We start from the raw sequence: 20,462 nt of genomic DNA, 5'->3' as shown, positions 1-20,462 counted from the left end.
ACTATTTACGAGTTGCAGAATTGGATGTATATGCATAGAGATGCTAACGGGAGAGTGACGAAAGAATACCTTGCGGGGCTGGAGACATTTATGCACCAAGCAGATTCAACACCGCTCGCCCAAGAAAGTGGTAAGATGTTCTGTCCTTGTCGGAAATGCAACAATTCGAAATTGGCAAACCGTGAAAATGTTTGGAAGCATTTAATAAATAGAGGTTTCACGCCAAATTACTATATCTGGTTTCAACATGGGGAAGGTTATAATTATGATCAGAATGAAGCTAGTAGTAGTAATAGCAATTTTCAGGAAGAACCAGTTAATCATCATTTGCATAATGAACATAGTTACCATCAGGAGGAGATGGTAGATTATGATAGGGTTCATGATATGGTAGCTGATGCATTCGTAGCTCATGATGAAGATGAAGAACCTAATATAGATGCAAAAAAGTTTTACGGAATGTTAAACGCGGCGAATCAACCACTTTACAGTGGTTAAAGAGAAGGTCTCTCTAAATTGTCGTTGGCTGCTAGAATGATGAATATTAAAACTGATCACAATCTACCTGAAAGTTGCATGAACGAATGGGCGGACTTGTTTAAAGAGTATTTGCCGGAAGACAATGTGTCTGCTGATTCTTATTATGAGATTCAGAAATTAGTTTATAGTCTTGGGTTGCCTTCGGAGATGATAGATGTCTGCATCGACAACTGCATGATCTATTGGGGAGATGATGAGAAGCTAGAAGTATGTCGATTCTGCAAGAAGCCACGATTCAAGCCGCAAGGACGGGGACGTAATAGGGTACCGTACCAAAGGATGTGGTACCTACCAATTACAGACAGATTGAAAAGATTGTATCAATCAGAGCAGACTACTGCAAAGATGAGATGGCATGCCGAGCATACTCAGACGGATGGTGAGATGACTCATCCATCAGATGCAAGAGCCTGGAAACATTTCAACAAAGTACATCCGGATTTTGCTAGCAATAGCCGGAATGTGTATCTCGGATTATGCACAGATGGATTTAGTCCGTTCGGAATGTCAGGGAGACAATATTCATTGTGGCCAGTCTTTCTTACGCCATACAACCTGCCACCGGAGATGTGCATGCAACGGGAGTTGCTATTCTTGACGATATTGATACCTGGTCCGAACCATCCAAAAAGGTCTCTGGATGTTTTCCTACAACCACTGATAAAAGAGTTGAAGGATTTGTGGTCAACAGGGGTGAGGACGTATGATTGTTCAACGAAGACGAATTTTACGATGCGAGTTATGCTTTTGTGGACCATAAGTGACTTTCCTGCATATGGGATGTTGTCTGGATGGACTACACATGGGAGATTAGCTTGTCCATATTGTAATGGAACGACAGATGCGTTTCAACTGAAGAATGGTAGGAAGACAAGTTGGTTTGATTGTCATCGTCGATTTCTTCCCATTGGCCATCCTTACCGAAGAAACAAGAATTTGTTTAGGCACAAAAGGGTTGTGAGAGACACTTCTCCACCATATCTAACTGGAGAACAAATTGAAGCACAAATCGACTACTACGGAGCTAACGAAACAGTTCGTTGGGGTGGTAATTGGCATGTCCCTCGTAATATGCCTGATTCTTACGGTGTTCATCACAACTGGCACAAGAAGAGTATATTTTGGGAGTTGCCATATTGGAAGGATCTTCTTCTGCGCCACAACCTCGATGTGATGCATATAGAGAAGAATTTCTTTGAGAACATCATGAATACAATATTGAATGTCCCAGGGAAGACAAAAGACAACATAAAATCGAGGTTGGACTTGCCGGATATTTGCTCAAGAAGCGAGTTACATATTAAAAGCAATGGACAAGTTCCCGTTCCGATATTCAGACTGTCTTCAGAAAAAAAGTCGGTGTTGTTCAACTGGGTGGCATCAGAAGTGAAGTTTCCCGATGGGTATGTTTCAAATCTCTCTAGATGTGTTGAAAAGGGTCAAAAGTTCTCTGGGATGAAGAGTCATGATTGTCATGTCTTTATGCAACGACTACTGCCCTTTGCATTTGTGGAGCTACTTCCAACAAACGTACATGAAGCACTTGCAGGTTCGTAGTGTTTTATATCACAATATATAATTTTATAACGGTCTAGTTTGCAAAATAATATACGACTAACAATGTGTTTAATTGTTTTTGGAATATAAAAGGCATTGGAGCATTTTTCAGGGATCTGAGCACACGCACTCTTAAAGAAGAAGTTGTAGAACAGCTCCAGGAGAACATTCTCATCTTATTGTGCAACTTGGAGAAGATATTTCCTCCTGGATTTTTTGACGTCATGGAGCATCTAGCTGTCCACCTCCCATATGAAGCATTGCTTCGTGGACCTGTACATTACAGATGGATGTACCAGTACGAGCGAGCCATGAAATATTTGAAGGGAAAAGCAAAGAACCTCGCCAAAGTTGAAGGTTCTATAATTGCTGGAAGTTTGACGGAAGAAGTTTCTCACTTCACATCGTACTACTTTGCGTCAAAAGTACGTACCCGTAGAAGAGCTCCAAGAAGATATGATGATGGTGGAGTTGCGCCAACATATGCAGTTGCTGGTGTTCCAGACATCTTTAGCCAGATTGGACGACTCGGTGGGAAGTCTAAAGAGGTTTGGTGGTCGAGTGAACAAGACGCTCATAGTGCACACACCTATATTCTACTCAATTGCGAGGATCCATTGATGCGTTATTTTGAAAGGTAACATATATGGACACTTCAAAATACATATAATTAATTATATAATTGCAAGAGATTCATTCCTATGAAATGTGATTAATTTTACAGCCTATTTGTTTCTCAAGTCGAAGAAACATTTCCTGGTATATCCACAAGTGACGTAGACAAAAGGAAAGATCAGCACTTCATTAAGTGGTTGCGGAATCAGGTATTATAACTCAAACTTTTTTTCATACATGATTTGTATTTTAATGTTCTCTTTATTTTTGCAGGTTGATTATGACGACGATGCAGATTATCCTAAGTGGTTACACGAAGTAATTCAATCTCCACTTGTAAAGGTCACCACATCACAGATGTATTTCACACGAGGCTACACTTTTCACACATATGAGTATGGTAGACAGCGGGCGACCAGTAACTATGGAATATGTGTGAAAGGGGAAACAGATTTCTACGGGATCTTGACGGAGATTATTGAAGTCGAATTTCCAGGGATACTGAAGCTGAAATGCGTCATCTACAAATGTGAATGGTTCGACCCCGTCGTCAACAGAGGTGTTCGGTCTAACAAATTTGGTGTAGTTGATGTCAACGGTGGACGTCGGTACAACAAATTCGAGCCTTTCATCTTAGCTTCACAAGCAGACCAAGTTAACAAGTAATCTTATATATATCCCGAGCGAGCTCGCTCCGTCTTTCCTCTCCACTTCCTCTCCACTTCCTCCCTAATTCGTAGCAATGGTAAGTCTCCCTAATTCCTCTCTAGTTTGATTAGTTTAGGATAGATTAGGTGGTTAGTATAGGGAATTTAGATAGGTTTACGGATCTTATGTTATTTAGTGTTGATTAGGTGGATAATTTTGGGAAGTATATGTTTACGAAAATTTAAAAAATTTAATTTTTTTCTCAGGTTCGAAAAGGTAGACTTACTGCCCATTACAGAGAGATGTTCGGAGAGCCGGGTAGTCGTTTAGACCCGTCATCTTCTTCAGCTCCCGGTTCTTCGGGTCAGGAGACTGTCCCCGAGACTCAGTACACTCAGAGAGTCATTGGATCTCCTTCTTCTAGTGCACCATCGGTTCTTCACGTGCCTTTCCAGATGCCTCCTCCTCCTGTGCCTCCTACAATGCCGGCACCTCCGATGCCCGCGGCCGAGATTCATCCCGATTTGATGGTGCCTCCGAGTGCTCCTTACTCGCAGTACACCGTAGAGGACATTCTCCGTCTGCCAGGCAGAGAAGGTTTACCAGTCATCGACCCCGACCGACCGGACGGAACTTTATGGTATGTTTCATTATTTTTTTATTCTTTTTAAATTATTTTATAACTTTAAAAAATAATTTATATTTTAAATTTGTATTTTTCAGGTGGGGGATTGACGGATGTCTTGCATCGGACGTAACCGACACGATAAAAGGTTACTTCTCCATGGCACATCCGAACTGGAAAATGACGCCCCACTACGTCAGAAAGACGTGGTTCAAAATTTACGCTGTAAGTTCTATTAATTAAATATATATCTTTAAATATTTTAATTATTTATATATATATTTTTTTCTGAAAAACTAATTATAAATTATTTTTTCCAACAGCAAAAATATAATTGGGCCTTCGGGATCACTGAGAGGGTGAGGAAGAAGTTTGAAGCGAAGGCGAAAGTTCGCTTGTTGGACACGGTCTCCAACTGGAAGGGTGACTGGATCGTGAAGGGGTATGAGCGTGGCAAACCCGCTGAGCTCACCACGGATGTCTGGGATGGCCTCATCCGATATTGGCGTCTTCCTGATTCCATTAGAATCGCCCAGTCTTGCTCTAACTCCCGTAACACAGTCGATGAGCACGGGAACGGGCCGATGCTTCACACTACGGGCCAAAAACCCCACGCTGGTGTCCGTTTGGAAATGGTAATTAAAAATTTAATTATATTAAATTTTAAGTATATTTTTATATATATATTCTAATTAACAACTTTCTTAAATGTTTTTTTAGGCCAAAGAGACGGGAGAATTCCCGTCTCTTATGCAACTTTACGAGAGGACCCACAAGAACAAGGCGGGCCGATTTATAGATGGCAAGTCCGAACAAATCTACAACGATTTGGCTGCTCGGGTTGAAGAACGCCAGACCCAGCTGACCCAACAGTCCACCGATGGATTACCCGTCACCTTATCCACACCTGAAGTGGATAAGCTTTACGAGGAGGTAAATTTTCTACAATTTTAATTTTTTTAAACATTCATTTAATTTAACTTTAAATTTTTACTAACAAAATTTATTTTTTGTTTTTAAGGTTGTCCCTAAAAAAAAGGGACGGACGTTGGGGATTGGTTCCGTCAACGATGTTCCGAGAGCGACATCGTCTTATGTTCAGCGACGGGATGATGAAGTCGCTCAGCTGCGTAGGGAGTCCGAAGAGCTGCGTAGAGAGTCTACTCAGCTGCGTAGAGATTCTACTCAGCTGCGATCTCGTATGGGTGGACTCGAGGGCTTCTTGGACGTTGTAGCGGCCACAAATCCGGAATGGGCGACTTTGTTGAGGACCATGCGACAAGAAAATCCTATCCCAGGCCAGTCACCGACCGACGACTCACATGCCGAGGCGGATGTTCAGGCGAGGAGTGATGAATTCTACGAGGCGATTAATTAACGACCACCCAAGTTCTTTTTAATTTCGGTTCTTGTATTATGAATTCAAAACTTATTTATATATAAAATATTTTGGTTTTGATTTTTTTAGAATTTTAATTTCATTAATAATTTAAATAATTTAAATTATATAATATTTATAATTATAATTTTTTATATTTCTATAAAATAATGAAACGAAGTAAATTCGTAGCTAATTTTGCGGCTTCTTTACGTGGAAGCTTAACGTGGTTTTTACGAGGAAACGTTTGGAAATCTATCAAGGTTTTTACGTTTTCTTTACGTGGAAAGCTTTCAAGGTATTTACGTCAATTTTACGAGTATTTATTTACGTGTGTCTTACGAGGAATGATTTTCGTGGTAATTACGAGGAATGTTAGCGACGTCCTTACGAGGAAATTTTACGTGGTCTTTACGAGGAAAATTAGCGACGTCCTTACGAGGAATCTTTACGTGGTCTTTACGACGAAATATCCTCCTTCGCTTTTACGATGAAATAATTTCCTCGCTAACTTACGACGAATTAGCGAGGATATATGCGTTACGACAAACATATAACGACGAAACGGGTTTCCTCGCTAATTCGTCGTAACACTGCTTTTACGACGAATTAGCGAGGAAAACTGCCCTCGTAAAACTTGTGTTTTCTTGTAGTGGGATGTGTTCATATTTTTTATAATATTTTTTTTCATTATTCTATTATATTTTTTAAAATTTGTTTTTTTTTCATTATTCTATCATATTTTTCCTAATCTTATTTTTTCATTATTCAATTATATTAATTCTATCATATTTTTCCTAATCTTTTTTTTTTCATTATTCAATTATATTAATTCTATCATATTTTTCCTAATCTTATTTATTTTTCATTAATATTTCATAAATTATGTTCACTTGCCTTGAGTTTGTTGTTGAGTGTTTGAAGGTTGTTGTGGTTTGAAGCTTGTTGAGTTGTGAAGCTTGTTGAGGTTGTGAAGGTTGATATCAAATTTCACTAAACGAAATTAAACCGTCGATCTACTCGATTGATATCAAATCTCACTAAACGATTTTGACCAAATTCAACGAAATTAAACCGTCGATCTACTCGATACTCACCAGAGGTCGTGAAGAAGACTCTTCGTCGTCGATTTGAACGAGAAAATCGGCAAGACTCCGTGTCGCTCGTATTATCGCCTCTCACACAACAAACCCTAGCTTTTGTTTCGAGAAGAGAAAATGAGAAGAGACACGGGGAAACCCGTCTTTCCTCCCCCTCTACGCGGTTTGTTTCGTCCAAGCAGGAAATGATGCGTGGCTAAATCCGCTTCATAGCGGATCAACCGTAAGGCCCGTTTCATCGATACAAACCCATTTTTTATTGCTTTTTAATCACTCCGGCCTTAAAACTCGGGTCTGTGAACCCGTCTAAAGCCCCTGATGCGCATGGTCTTAGGCTCATAAAGAGGCTTATTAATTAGGTCATATCGACACATCAAAAGGACATGTGAGATAAATATGTTAGGTCCATTCATTCCACCATCATCACGCACGTTACACAGTGTAACACAAACTTTTAACCGACTTTTTAGTCAATTTTTGTAAATCGATTTCGGGTTAACGACTGATAGTGTTGTGTGTTACTGATACAATGATGAAAAGGTAAATAGTTATGTTATTTCATCATATAGTATTTTATCAGTAAATGTATGGTTTTCAATCATCTCATTCATATACGTATTATATTAGGATACAAAATAATGTAAATTACTAAGCTGTTTAATTAATCAAATCCTCTTTTATTATGCGTTTAAAAATCATTTTCAACATTTATCGTTGTAATCAATTCGGATTTTCAAATACATCTTTTTATCTCGAAAGAGAGAACTTCACAGATCAATTGACATCTAGTTTTCACATTTTTGTTTGTCCTTCGATGAACCTCTGCATAAGCGACATTTTGATCCATATATATTGTTCTTTATCTTAGTAACACATTATTTATTTTCATCTAAGAAAAAGTACTTTTTACTTATTTTTTTATACACGAAGAAGAAATGACAGAACAAATAAAGGAAGTGGGAAGTGAGCTGGCCTAGGCTGGAAGTGGTGCATAAAAGTTTTGAACAAAGCCATGCGATACCAAACAAACGCAAATGACCAACTATTCAGCAATAGTTATATTATTATATTTATATCGTTATTATTTTGGGTCAGATTATAGTACATCATCATGGCTTGTAGATTCTTACATCATCGTTCCAATTCTTTCAAGTTACATGAGCCATTACATTTGAAAATATATTGTCATGAAAACGCAGTGAGCAGAATAATTGGATAATATACTGCCAGGAAATAATGTATACTTTTTTAGAAAAATGTATATATATATATGCACAAAACGTATAATCATTAACTAAACATGGTTGATGGTTCAACGTACGTACCGTGTACTCTGTAGGCAGTAGAAAACTATATCAATCATGTATAAAATGACATCACGCGAGTACATTTTTCAAAATATATAGTCATCAACAATTGACATTAGTATTATAAAATGGTATGCCACGTATAAGAAACATTTTGCATGGCATGTGTAGTAAGTCGTCATCCGCACATCATCGAATATTGCCTCCAGAAACAAACATACGGGCACTAGACAAGAAAATAATTTCGGTATCATCATACTCATCATAACATAATGGTTTATATTTTAATTAAGATCCGCCTTTTCGATTGAATATACCATCATGCTATCACTTGTGCAACTGTGCAAGAGTGGTACGTAGATTTTGACTTAAATTAAATGAATTGAGCAGGACTTAAATTATATTCTAAGATACGGTTAATTTGGTGGGATACATATGTTTTGCACTGATAATTAATTATATCACTAAGATTGACCTGGATCTGAAAAACATAGTTTCAATACGTATCGAAATTATGATTAGCTAGAAATACATGTTTGAATATTGAGATTTCATATATATACTCCGTATGTGGACTATAAACCATTGTTACAAACTCTCTTAAAGTTATTCTAATTAGTTTAATTCAAGTTGACACATTTGTCTCGTTGTTCAATGCAGAGCTAGATTGGTTTTCTTATTAAATTGTTAACGTATCTATCTCCACTTTATCATACAAAAGTGAATTTAAACGTTCAATATGTGTAGTACCGCACGGAAATCACATATATAAATTGATAAATATGATTAAGTAATGTAATTTGAAAAAAAAATAGAGACTGACATGTAAATCTAAATAATTAGTATTTGTTAGACATATACTCACGTGTAGCACGAATATTCCATTGTATCAACAATGTAATCGAGAGAATAAAAACGTAAAAAGTGAAACATGATTCATTGCTTAGTAAAGCTTAAAGTATTTAATCATAGACGCTTTTATTGAAAATAGTGGTCAATAAATACACTAGTTAATGAATATATAATCACCATAAAGACAAATGAAAAAAACGAAAGCATAAGAGTCAGATTACAAGCAAGCACACTCGCATTTGTGACATAAAAGACGTCAAAAGAAGACACCCATCGTAACTAAGCACGACCCTTTAAGTATTGATTAACACACCAACTAATACAGACGCGAAAGGAGACGCCTTTATTAATCCCCAATCTTGGTTCTTTTTACAATCGAATCGACTCATAAGGGATCTAGAGTGAAAGAGAAGGAAAGATCATCTCTTTCTTCGAGTTAATTTTCAATTTAAGCGGAAAGAGAGATCTTCTCTGCTTCTTCGTCTCTTTGATACGTCTGCTTTCAGCTGATTGGTTTCTCTCTCTCTCTTTCTCTTTCTGATCTAACCAAAGCTGGTAAGGACCAAAGTGCTTCTGGCGATTTGATTATTACGTGTTGCCTATGCAGAGAAACTCTATTTTGTTTTGATTCCCAATGTGTCGATGCGTGTTTTTTTTTCTGTTTTGTTTTGCAGCTTGCGGTCTTTGGGGATGCTCGTTATAGCTCGAAGAATCCGCCGGCTGATCTCAAACAAACTCTCTCACAGTCACAGATCATTCAATCATGGATTTTAATGAGATCTCGTCCTTCTTTATAGATCACCTCCCACTATTAGAGCTCTGCTCGGTCCTCATCAACCTCACGCTCTTTCTAGTGTGTCTATTCACTCTCTCCGCGACGCAGATTCTCATCTGCGTCCGGAGAGGAAGACTCTCTAAGGAAGACACTGTCAACGTTAATTTAGAAAGAGAGGCTAACGACGTTAGTTTCGGGACCGTGTTTAAATTTTCTCTGCTATGTTGCGTCTATGTGTTAGCCGTGCAAGTTTTGGTGTTAGTGTTCGATGGGGTTAAGGTTATTAGAGGAGCTAGTGACTGGTTTACTCTCTTCTTCCCAGCTGCTCAGTGTTTAGCTTGGGTTGTTATTACCTTCTTAGTTCTCCATTTGAAGTACAAACCGTCTGAGAAGCTACCATTCTTGCTGAGGGTATGGTGGTTTGTAGCGTTCAGTGTTTGTCTATGTACTTTGTATGTGGACGGGAGAAGGCTAGCGGTTGAAGGCTGGAGAGCTGGATGCTCTTCTCACGTCCTGGCGAATTTAGCGGTTACGCCTGCTCTTGGTTTTCTCTGCTTCGCCGCGCTGAGGGGTGTTTCCGGTATCGAAATTCATCTAACCTCTTCTGATCTTCAAGAGCCTCTGCTTGTGGAGGAAGAAGCGGCTTGTCTTAAAGTGACGCCGTACAGTACAGCTGGACTTGTTAGCCTAGTGACATTGTCTTGGTTGGATCCGCTTCTCTCCGCCGGGTCGAAAAGACCGTTGGAGCTTAAAGATATCCCTCTTCTCGCGCCGAGGGATAGAGCCAAGTCGAGCTACAAGGTGTTAAAGTCGAATTGGAAGAGGTCCAAGTCTGAGAATAATCCTTCTTTAGCACGTGCGATTCTCAAGTCCTTTTGGAAAGAAGCGGCTTGCAATGCAGTCTTTGCTGGTCTGAACACTCTCTTGTCCTACGTGGGGCCTTACATGATCAGCTACTTCGTTGACTATCTCGGAGGGAAGGAGATCTTCCCCCACGAAGGATACGTCCTCGCGGGGATCTTCTTCGCCTCCAAGCTTGCGGAGACCGTCACCACGCGTCAGTGGTACATGGGGGTTGATATCTTGGGGATGCACGTTAGATCAGCTCTAACGGCGATGGTATATAGAAAAGGTCTCAAGCTCTCGAGTATAGCTAAGCAGAATCACACGAGCGGGGAGATTGTGAACTACATGGCGGTTGATGTCCAGCGCATAGGAGACTACTCGTGGTACCTTCATGATATTTGGATGCTTCCGATGCAGATAGTCCTGGCTCTCGCGATCTTGTATAAAAGCGTGGGGATAGCGTCTGTAGCTACGTTGGTGGCGACAATAATCTCGATTCTTGTGACCATTCCTTTGGCTAAGGTTCAGGAGGAGTATCAAGATAAGCTGATGGCTGCGAAAGACGAAAGAATGAGGAAGACGTCGGAGTGTCTTAGGAACATGAGGGTTCTGAAGCTGCAGGCGTGGGAGGATCGGTATAGAGTGAGATTAGAAGAGATGAGGGAAGAGGAGTACGGGTGGCTTCGGAGAGCGTTGTACTCGCAGGCCTTTGTTACCTTCATCTTTTGGAGCTCACCGATCTTTGTATCAGCCGTTACATTCGCTACTTCGATCTTCCTAGGCACTCAGCTCACAGCTGGAGGTGTTCTCTCTGCTCTGGCGACGTTCAGGATCCTCCAGGAGCCGCTCAGGAACTTTCCTGATCTGGTTTCGATGATGGCTCAGACTAAAGTGTCTCTTGATAGGATCTCCGGGTTCTTGCAGGAGGAAGAGCTTCAGGAAGACGCAACTGTAGTTATCCCACGTGGGAATTCGAATGTAGCTATAGAGATTAGAGACGGTGTGTTTTGTTGGGATCCGTTTTCTTCAAGGCCGACATTGTCAGGGATTCAGATGAGAGTGGAGAAGGGTATGCGCGTGGCTGTCTGTGGCACAGTTGGCTCTGGAAAATCAAGTTTCATCTCTTGCATCCTCGGAGAAATACCGAAAATCTCTGGTGAAGTAAGTTAATAGGTACTTATTTTATTATTCTCTGACAAAAAAAAAATCATTAATCTTTGTGATGATGATTGTTGTATAGGTTAGAATATGTGGTACTACTGGGTACGTGTCACAGTCGGCTTGGATTCAGTCTGGTAACATTGAAGAAAACATTCTATTTGGCAGTCCCATGGAGAAAGCAAAGTACAAGAATGTGATACAAGCGTGTTCTCTGAAGAAAGATTTAGAGCTTTTCTCACATGGTGACCAGACCATTATAGGAGAGAGAGGTATAAATCTCAGCGGTGGCCAGAAGCAACGTGTACAGCTCGCAAGGGCGTTGTATCAAGACGCTGACATTTATTTACTAGACGATCCTTTCAGTGCTCTGGATGCACACACTAGCTCTGATTTGTTTAGGGTAAAATAAGCAATTCCATAACCACAAATCTCTTCCTTTTTTTTTAATATTTTGAATGTGAAATGGTAGTTAATGGCTTATACAGGATTATATTCTATCTGCATTGGCTGAGAAGACTGTTGTTTTTGTGACGCATCAAGTTGAGTTTCTTCCTGCAGCTGATCTAATATTGGTAAGATACTCCTTTTCTTGATTTTCCTACGCATTACTACTGTTGGTCCTTTAGAAATGCTAAAGAGTCTCTTATAGGTGGCTATGATGAACTTGTCTCTATTGTTGCAGAGAGGTAAAACTGTTGTTCAAACCATTTCTCTTATGACAAGTTCTGAAAATATTTTGTTTGTTTGTTTTGTTTCAAAGGTTATGAAGGAAGGCCGGGTTATTCAATCGGGTAAATACGATGACCTGCTACAAGCAGGTACTGACTTCAAGGCCTTAGTGTCTGCCCACCATGAAGCAATCGAGGCAATGGACATCCCAAGTCCATCCTCAGAAGACTCTGATGAAAACCCAATCCTGGATAGTTTGGTCATGCATCATAACTCAAAGTCAGATATTTATGAAAACGACATCGAGACTTTGGCAAAGGAAGTTCAAGATGGCGGATCCGCTTCGGATCAAAAGGCAATCAAAGAGAAGAAGAAGAAAGCAAAGCGTTCCCGGAAAAAGCAGCTTGTTCAAGAGGAAGAGAGAGTGAAGGGAAAAATCAGCATGAAGGTGTACTTGTCATACATGGGTGCAGCGTATAAAGGGCTTCTGATTCCTCTGATTATACTGGCGCAAGCTTCTTTTCAGTTTCTTCAGATTGCTAGTAACTGGTGGATGGCTTGGGCGAATCCTCAGACCGAAGGCGACCAGTCTAAAGTGGATCCTACGGTTCTTCTCGTTGTTTATACTGCCTTAGCTTTTGGAAGCGCCGTGTTTATATTTGTACGAGCTGCTCTGGTTGCAACTTTTGGTCTAGCTGCTGCTCAGAAGCTCTTCTTGAATATGCTTAGAAGTGTGTTCCGAGCGCCGATGTCATTCTTTGATTCCACTCCTGCAGGAAGAATCTTGAATCGAGTATGTATATATAGCCAAAAAATCCACTAAAATGTTATTATCATTTATCACTTTCTGATTCTGGCAATTTTACTGGTGTACAGGTTTCAATTGATCAAAGCGTTGTGGACCTTGATATTCCATTTAGACTCGGCGGGTTTGCTTCAACAACGATACAACTATTTGGAATTGTCGGTGTAATGACCAACGTCACGTGGCAAGTTTTCCTTCTCGTTGTTCCTGTGGCAGTAGCTTGCTTCTGGATGCAGAAATATTACATGGCTTCTTCAAGAGAACTGGTTCGCATTGTTAGTATCCAGAAGTCTCCAATAATCCATCTCTTTGGAGAATCAATAGCTGGTGCAGCCACGATAAGAGGATTTGGACAAGAAAAGAGATTCATCAAGAGGAATCTTTATCTTCTAGATTGTTTTGCTCGACCTTTCTTCTGCAGTATCGCTGCTATAGAGTGGCTTTGTTTGCGCATGGAGTTGCTTTCCACGCTTGTGTTTGCTTTCTGTATGGTTTTGCTCGTTAGTTTCCCACATGGAACCATTGATCCAAGTGAGTATCTCTAACTCCATTGGCAAAACATCAATCCATAGTTCCTAATCTAAGCTGTTTGTGTTGTGATATATAGGTATGGCAGGGCTTGCTGTGACATATGGACTTAACTTGAACGGACGTCTATCACGGTGGATACTTAGCTTTTGTAAGCTTGAAAACAAAATCATCTCTATCGAAAGGATCTATCAGTACAGTCAGATTTTAAGTGAAGCACCAGCGGTTATAGAAGATTCCCAACCGCCTTCCACATGGCCTGAGAGAGGAACAATCGAGCTGCTTGACGTTAAGGTACTTACTAAGCAAATACATCTCTGTATTCACTTTCTTTCTTTCAATGTGTTCTTATTGTATTGTTATTTCATTTTGAAGGTTCGTTATGCTGAGAATCTTCCAACGGTGCTCCACGGGATAAGCTGCGTGTTCCCTGGAGGAAAAAAGATTGGTATTGTTGGAAGAACGGGAAGCGGAAAGTCTACTTTGATTCAAGCTTTGTTTCGGTTGATTGAGCCAACTGCTGGAAGAATAACTATAGACAACATTGATATCTCTCAGATTGGTCTTCATGATCTCCGTAGCCGCCTCGGTATCATACCTCAGGATCCTACATTGTTTGAAGGAACAATCCGAGCGAATCTTGACCCTCTTGAAGAACATTCAGATGATAAAATCTGGGAGGCACTTGATAAATCCCAGCTTGGAGACGTTGTTAGAGGAAAAGATCTAAAACTGGACTCTCCAGGTAACTAATTGCACTCCTTATTTTATAGATCTTTTATCGCTTCTTTTACTGATTCTTGGATCTGAAACATGAAGTGCTGGAAAATGGAGATAACTGGAGTGTTGGGCAGAGACAGCTTGTGTCACTTGGAAGAGCATTACTTAAACAAGCAAAAATACTTGTTCTTGATGAAGCAACAGCATCAGTAGACACAGCAACAGACAATTTAATCCAGAAGATTATCAGAACCGAGTTTGAAGACTGCACCGTCTGCACCATTGCTCACCGGATCCCAACTGTTATCGACAGTGACCTTGTTTTGGTTCTCAGCGATGGTTAGTCATATTATAATACAAAACCAAGAAACATGTATTTTTGTTCTTCATATAATTCAATGTTGTTTTTTGTGGTATGTGGTTGCAGGTAGAGTAGCAGAGTTTGATACTCCTGCGCGGCTCTTAGAAGACAAATCATCCATGTTCTTGAAACTGGTGAGCGAATACTCCTCAAGATCTAGTGGGATGCCTGACTTGTGATCATTGATGTTAAAAATTGAGGTTAGGGGTTAAAACTGAAAAATGTGGCAAAGCTTACAGTCTCTTAAGTAAGAGAGACTTTCCACTGGGTACAAAAAAAAAGGAATGACATGATGCAGTCTTCGCGCTCATATACTTTTAAAGCTGTTCTTTTGAACATTGAAAGAGACCTTTTTGTAAGGAACACAGCTTCTGTGGTGATCTTTTTAAATGTTATTGGTAATCTGCAAAAATAGTTCTTTTTGCCGTTTAGATATGATTATTAATAATTGTATGTAATAAATCATACCATGAAGCAGTGAAAAAATCTTAAACAATGACGACGTCTGCGTTTAACGTCATTTTAATCCATGTCTATATCAAACACTGGTATTTACTATTTTTTTTTTTAACGCTGTGTATTATTAAACCACATGGGCAAAAATTTCTAAAACACAAAATCATACCAGTAGGTATGTCATAAGAGAGGATAAATAGAAAATATCAGAGGTTATCCTACTCAAAAGAATACAAAGGCAATACACGAAAACAGTACTCTTCTGATGGCGTGCACTCGGAGATGAGGTTGGAAGAGAGGCTAGTGTTTACATCAATGATTGTAATTTACACCATCTGCGATGGAAACTCGCCATATGAAATCAAGGTTCTGGAAGGATGAAATGCTAAAACCATGAGCTCAAACCCTCCAAACATTTGGACTCTTCTTTTATTCACATTAGTGGCTTGAAAAGAACTGGTATTTACTATTTAGTAGTTACCATACTCAACAAGGCAAGGCAAGGCAGTAATGTAAATGGGTCACGAAATTGGGCTTGAAATGATTATAAATAGAGCCCAATAAGATAGATACACGACGTTGTACGAAAGACGCAGTACCCGAGGGAAAAGACAAGGCGTGTGCAGCGTGCATGTATAAATGCACGTAGTGTGTGAACACTCAACCCGCTGCTGCATTAAATTTCTTCTTTCAAGGCTTCAACGGTCACATTTTTTACTAGTATTAAAGACATGACTTATTATTAAAACGGTTCTTCGTTTTCTTTTTCGATTTTAAACCCATTGTTGATGGTTTATTTTATTAAATACAATATCATATGGTTGTTTAGTTGACTTTTAGATGAAAACTGCAAGCTTAACCAACCAAATAAATCTTTTGTTTCACACTAAGGCTACACAGACTAATTATACTGCAATGCAATAAACTCTAACCAGAACATCTCGTGAACAAAAAAACTCCCCAAAAAGACAATGACACAGAGACAGTCAGACAGTAAGTCAGTAACCCTTACAAGTGAAAAACCTTAAAACAACTTCCACAGTTCCACTTAATAGTTTCATGTCCTTCCTTCCCCAGCTTTGAAACTCTAAGAGAGCGGCAGGGGAGAGCTCTTACATCTGCAACACTACAAATGAAACTCGTGATGAAGAGCTCTTACTCCTCACGAGCTTCATCATCTTCTTCCTCCTCTGAATCCGTATCCCATCTTTTGAATCCTCTTCACTCTTCTTTAAATACTCAAACCATGCACTTCAAAAACCACCACACTAAAACAAAAGCTCTTCTCTGCAATAATGGAACCTAAGACTCTCTTTGTCTTCTTCACTATCTTTCTTCTCTTTGTTTCTTCTTCCTCAGAATCCCTAAAGAAACAGACTTACGTCATTCAGCTTCACCCTAATAGCCAATCAGCTAAGGCCTTTCCCTCAAAGCTTGATTGGCATCTTTCTTTTCTTCAAGAAGCTGTTCTAGGTATTGAAGAAGAAAACGAAGACCCTTCTTCACGGATTCTCTACTCTTATGACTCTGCCATTGAAGGATTCTCAGCTCAGCTAACCGAGTCAGAAGCCAAAACTCTAAAGAACTTACCCGAAGTTGTTGCAGTAAGACCTGACCATGTTCTCCAAGTCCAAACCACTTACTCCTACAAGTTCTTGGGACTCAACGGTCCAGGACCCTCCAGCGTCTGGTCTAAATCCCGGTCCGGCCAAGGCACAATCATCGGTGTTCTCGATACAGGAGTCTGGCCCGAAAGCCCTAGCTTCGACGATACAGGGATGCCTTCTATCCCAAGCAAATGGAAAGGTGTTTGCCAAGAAGGAGAGAGCTTCACTCCCTCAAACTGTAACAAGAAACTAATCGGCGCTAGATTCTTCATCAGAGGCCACCGCGTAGCTAACTCTCCTTTGGACTCACCAAACATGCCTCGCGAGTACATATCCGCACGAGACTCCACGGGGCACGGCACCCACACCGCCTCAACTGCTGGCGGCTCCTCTGTTTCCATGGCGAGCGTTCTCGGCAACGGAGCCGGCGTGGCTAGCGGGATGGCGCCCGGAGCTCACGTGGCGGTGTACAAAGTCTGCTGGTTCAACGGCTGTTACAGCTCAGACATTCTGGCGGCGATAGACGTAGCGATACAAGACAAAGTTGACGTTCTATCCCTCTCCCTAGGCGGTTTCCCTATCCCTTTGTATGATGACACTATCGCCATAGGTACCTTCCGCGCCACGGAACATGGAATCTCCGTAGTCTGCGCGGGTGGCAACAACGGTCCGCTCGCTAGCTCGGTCGCAAACACAGCTCCTTGGGTCTCAACAATCGGAGCGGGCACGCTCGATAGAAAGTTCCCGGGGGTGGTTAGGTTAGCCAACGGGAAGCTACTCTACGGAGAGTCGTTGTACCCAGGGAAAGGGATAAAGAAGGCTGAGAGAGAGTTGGAGATTGTCTACGTGGCCGGAGGAGACAAAGGAAGCGAGTTTTGCCTGAGAGGCTCGCTTCCGAGAGAGAGTGTACAAGGGAAGATGGTGATATGCGACCGTGGAGTCAACGGGAGATCTGAGAAAGGACAGGCCGTTAAAGAAGCGGGCGGCGTCGCGATGATCTTGGCTAACACCGAGATTAACCAAGAGGAGGATTCCGTAGACGTTCATTTGATACCCGCTACGTTGATCGGTTACGAAGAGTCTGTTGTTTTGAAAGGTTACGTGAGGGACACGGTAAGGGCGAAAGCTAGGTTAATTTTCGGCGGGACGGTGATTGGGAGGTCGAGAGGGCCTGATGTGGCGCAGTTCTCAGCGAGAGGACCGAGTTTGGCTAACCCTTCGGTGCTTAAACCGGATTTGATCGCGCCAGGTGTCAATATTATAGCCGCTTGGCCTCAGAATCTTGGACCGACGGGGCTTCCTTATGATTCGAGGAGAGTTAACTTCACTGTGATGTCGGGAACTTCGATGTCTTGTCCGCACGTGAGTGGAATTACTGCTCTTATCCGGTCCGCGTATCCGAGCTGGTCTCCTGCTGCTATCAGATCTGCGATGATGACGACGGCTGATTTGTATGATCGGAGAGGGAAAGAGATTAGGGATGGGGATAAACCGGCGGGAGTGTTTGCTATTGGAGCAGGGCATGTGAATCCGGTTAAGGCGATTAACCCGGGGTTGGTTTACAACATCCAACCGGTTGATTACATTTCTTACTTATGCACTATTGGGTTTACTAGATCAGATATTTTAGCGATCACTCACAGGAACGTTAGCTGCGGTGTGGTACTGAGGAACAGCCCTGGCTTTAGTCTTAATTATCCGTCTATTTCGGTTATTTTTAGACGTGGGAGGACTAAGGAGATGGTCACGAGGCGTGTGACTAACGTTGGGAGTCCTAACTCGGTGTACACTGTGAATGTTAAGGCTCCTATCGGGATCAATGTGATTGTAAAGCCTAAGAGGCTTGTGTTTAGTCACGTTGATCAAACGTTGAGCTATAGAGTTTGGTTTGTGTTGAAGAAGGGAAGCAGAGGAGAGAAGGTGGCTGATAGCTTTGCTGATGGACAGTTGACTTGGGTCAACTCTAGGAATGTGATGCAGCGAGTTAGGAGTCCAATCTCTGTGACCTTGAAGAATTATCATTGAGAGCCAAGGAAAGAAACATTTTCATTCTGTTTCAAAAGTTGGTTTTAGTGGTTTTTATGCTATAAAACCTTTAGGAAAAGTAGTAAAAAAAAAATAAGGAAAGCTACATTTGAGTTGTGAGTGAAGCTGATTTATTGATTGTTGTTTGTTATTTTCAGCACTAGCTGTATTTCATTTTTCATATTCTTATAAACGAAACTTTTGTTTGATATTCACAAACCACTGCAGACACTATACTCATAAATACATGTGTATATGTATATGTGTTCTTGTCTTTTTCTTTTCATCTCCACGTTCAATCATTTGCATCTTACAAAGAAGATGATTTCACCCTTCAGCTGAGAATGTCTTCTCAGAGAAGATGAAACCCTACTTGCCACCTCCAGTCTCACCTGATCTTCTCATGATTCTCAGTCTTTTCACGCACCCAAGGAACATCCTGATAAAGAAAGAAAGAAAGAAAGAACAATTTTAAAAAACATGAGAAAAGGATGTGACGCATAACAAATACAGATGATACTAGAGGACAATATCATACAGCCAAGGAACATCTCCAACAAGCATCCAATCTCCGTCTTTATCTTGATACGTTATAATATATTCTGATGAGCCATCTAGCAGTTCTGAAGCACGTGTTGTTTCCTTGCATCCTACAAATTTGATCAATCATAAACCGATCCACCAACGAAAGTAAATAAAAAATAAAAATGGAATGAAGAACTGACTTGTTGTTGTTACAGACGAAGGTGTGTGGAAAAACATTTGTTCCAATGTTTTCGCCAAGACTTCATAAGAATCAAGAGCATTGAGATCAATCTTCCTTCCAATTATAACTCCGTCCATTGTAACCTTCACAAGCATTGGAGATTTGATGAATCCAACCTCATCGTTCTTCACTGCAGCCACCACGCTGTTTTTTGTTGTTGTTGTTGTGTCCTTTTGAATGTCGTCTTCAGTGGGCAAGGACTTTGCTTGGTTGACCAAACTGTTGATTCTGTAAGTCCGTAGAGGCGGCCACCCTACCGCAACTTGTCTGCTCCCATTACCAAAAATAAATCCAAATCAGAATACATAAATATTAACAAGGAATACACAAAAGACCTATTGTAATTTGTAACATTAAAAATGTAATTCAAAATATTTCAGATGATCTTACTCTATGATCTGATCCTGTGATTAACTCAATCTCACAATACAAAGAGCTCTAAAATAAATTTTGTGACAAATCATTTACATATATATTGAGGTTATTATATAAAGTCTATGAAAATGAAATTACCCTTTTGAGGCAGCCGCAGAAGAATCAGCAGACCGTTTGGTTCCACTTTCTCTGGTCAGAGAAGACGAAGAGGAGGCCAGAGATGAAGAAAAATACCGAACCTTTGATGAGTGATTCCTACTTCTGTTCAAACCAATGCTAAGACCCAGAGCTAAGTCGATCTCTGTTCCCGCCACCGTCTCGTCGGGGGAACAAGAATCCTCCGACGACAGAGCCACGGCGGCGGCGTTGTCGTCTTCTCCTTCTTCAGCTGGTGATGATACTCCGATCATCACATTCACCGAGCCACTTGAAGAACAAACATCTCGGAAACCACTCATCGTTTCCAAAATCAATCAACAGAGAACAAACAAGGTGGAATTCAAATTCAATCAAACGAATAAAAAGGTTTCAACTTTTAGATTCCCTCTAGAGACAACAGAGTTCCACGAAACAGATCAAAAGAAACGATCTTTCTCATAAAGAGAGAGAGAGAGAGAGAGAATAAAGAAAGAAGGAAACGGTACACGAATGTGTGGGTTTGGTCGGGTTTGTTCGTCTAAATAAGTAATCAGTAAAGCATTTTCATTAATTAAATTAATTTTAAAATATAACAATATGGAACCCAC

General features: G+C 40.6%; 3 protein-coding genes across 3 annotated transcripts; 2 read left to right on the top strand and 1 right to left on the bottom strand.

The window, feature by feature from the left end:
- Nucleotides 1-8,862: 8,862 nt before the first annotated feature.
- LOC106370940 (ABC transporter C family member 5) lies at nucleotides 8,863-14,918 on the top strand. Its single transcript, XM_048743404.1, has 10 exons — nucleotides 8,863-9,177; nucleotides 9,297-11,404; nucleotides 11,484-11,804; nucleotides 11,890-11,976; nucleotides 12,165-12,866; nucleotides 12,950-13,409; nucleotides 13,486-13,700; nucleotides 13,782-14,151; nucleotides 14,226-14,465; nucleotides 14,554-14,918. Exons 2-10 carry the CDS (start codon nucleotides 9,386-9,388, stop codon nucleotides 14,664-14,666), a joined length of 4,527 nt encoding a protein of 1,508 aa, XP_048599361.1. The 5' UTR covers nucleotides 8,863-9,177; nucleotides 9,297-9,385; the 3' UTR covers nucleotides 14,667-14,918.
- A 1,061-nt stretch (nucleotides 14,919-15,979) lies between these two features.
- LOC106370941 (subtilisin-like protease SBT1.2) lies at nucleotides 15,980-18,784 on the top strand. The gene has a single exon (XM_013810943.3). It carries the CDS (start codon nucleotides 16,239-16,241, stop codon nucleotides 18,573-18,575), a length of 2,337 nt encoding a protein of 778 aa, XP_013666397.2. The 5' UTR covers nucleotides 15,980-16,238; the 3' UTR covers nucleotides 18,576-18,784.
- A 76-nt stretch (nucleotides 18,785-18,860) lies between these two features.
- Nucleotides 18,861-20,367, bottom strand: LOC106370943 (auxin-responsive protein IAA10). Its single transcript, XM_013810945.3, has 4 exons — nucleotides 19,855-20,367; nucleotides 19,301-19,608; nucleotides 19,114-19,225; nucleotides 18,861-19,014 (listed from the first exon to the last, which is right to left on the bottom strand). The coding sequence occupies exons 1-4, from the start codon at nucleotides 20,172-20,174 to the stop codon at nucleotides 18,945-18,947; spliced, it is 810 nt and encodes a 269-aa protein (XP_013666399.2). The 5' UTR covers nucleotides 20,175-20,367; the 3' UTR covers nucleotides 18,861-18,944.
- Nucleotides 20,368-20,462: the final 95 nt, after the last annotated feature.

This window comes from Brassica napus, chromosome A10, assembly GCF_020379485.1.
Source record: "Brassica napus cultivar Da-Ae chromosome A10, Da-Ae, whole genome shotgun sequence".
Lineage (NCBI taxonomy): Eukaryota > Viridiplantae > Streptophyta > Magnoliopsida > Brassicales > Brassicaceae > Brassica > Brassica napus.
Note: the sequence above shows the minus strand (reverse complement) of the source record. Positions and strands in the feature narration are given on the sequence as shown.

Coding starts and splice junctions, on each gene's coding strand:
- LOC106370940 (XM_048743404.1), top strand. CDS start 9,386: ATGGATTTTAATGAGATCTCGTCCTTCTTTATAGATCACCTCCCACTA. Junction 13,410..13,485: donor ACATGGAACCATTGATCCAA/GTGAGTATCTCT, acceptor TGTGATATATAG/GTATGGCAGGGCTTGCTGTG. Junction 14,466..14,553: donor TGTTTTGGTTCTCAGCGATG/GTTAGTCATATT, acceptor ATGTGGTTGCAG/GTAGAGTAGCAGAGTTTGAT.
- LOC106370941 (XM_013810943.3), top strand. CDS start 16,239: ATGGAACCTAAGACTCTCTTTGTCTTCTTCACTATCTTTCTTCTCTTT.
- LOC106370943 (XM_013810945.3), bottom strand. CDS start 20,174: ATGAGTGGTTTCCGAGATGTTTGTTCTTCAAGTGGCTCGGTGAATGTG. Junction 19,609..19,854: donor TCTGCGGCTGCCTCAAAAGG/GTAATTTCATTT, acceptor TAATGGGAGCAG/ACAAGTTGCGGTAGGGTGGC. Junction 19,226..19,300: donor TTCGTCTGTAACAACAACAA/GTCAGTTCTTCA, acceptor TCAAATTTGTAG/GATGCAAGGAAACAACACGT.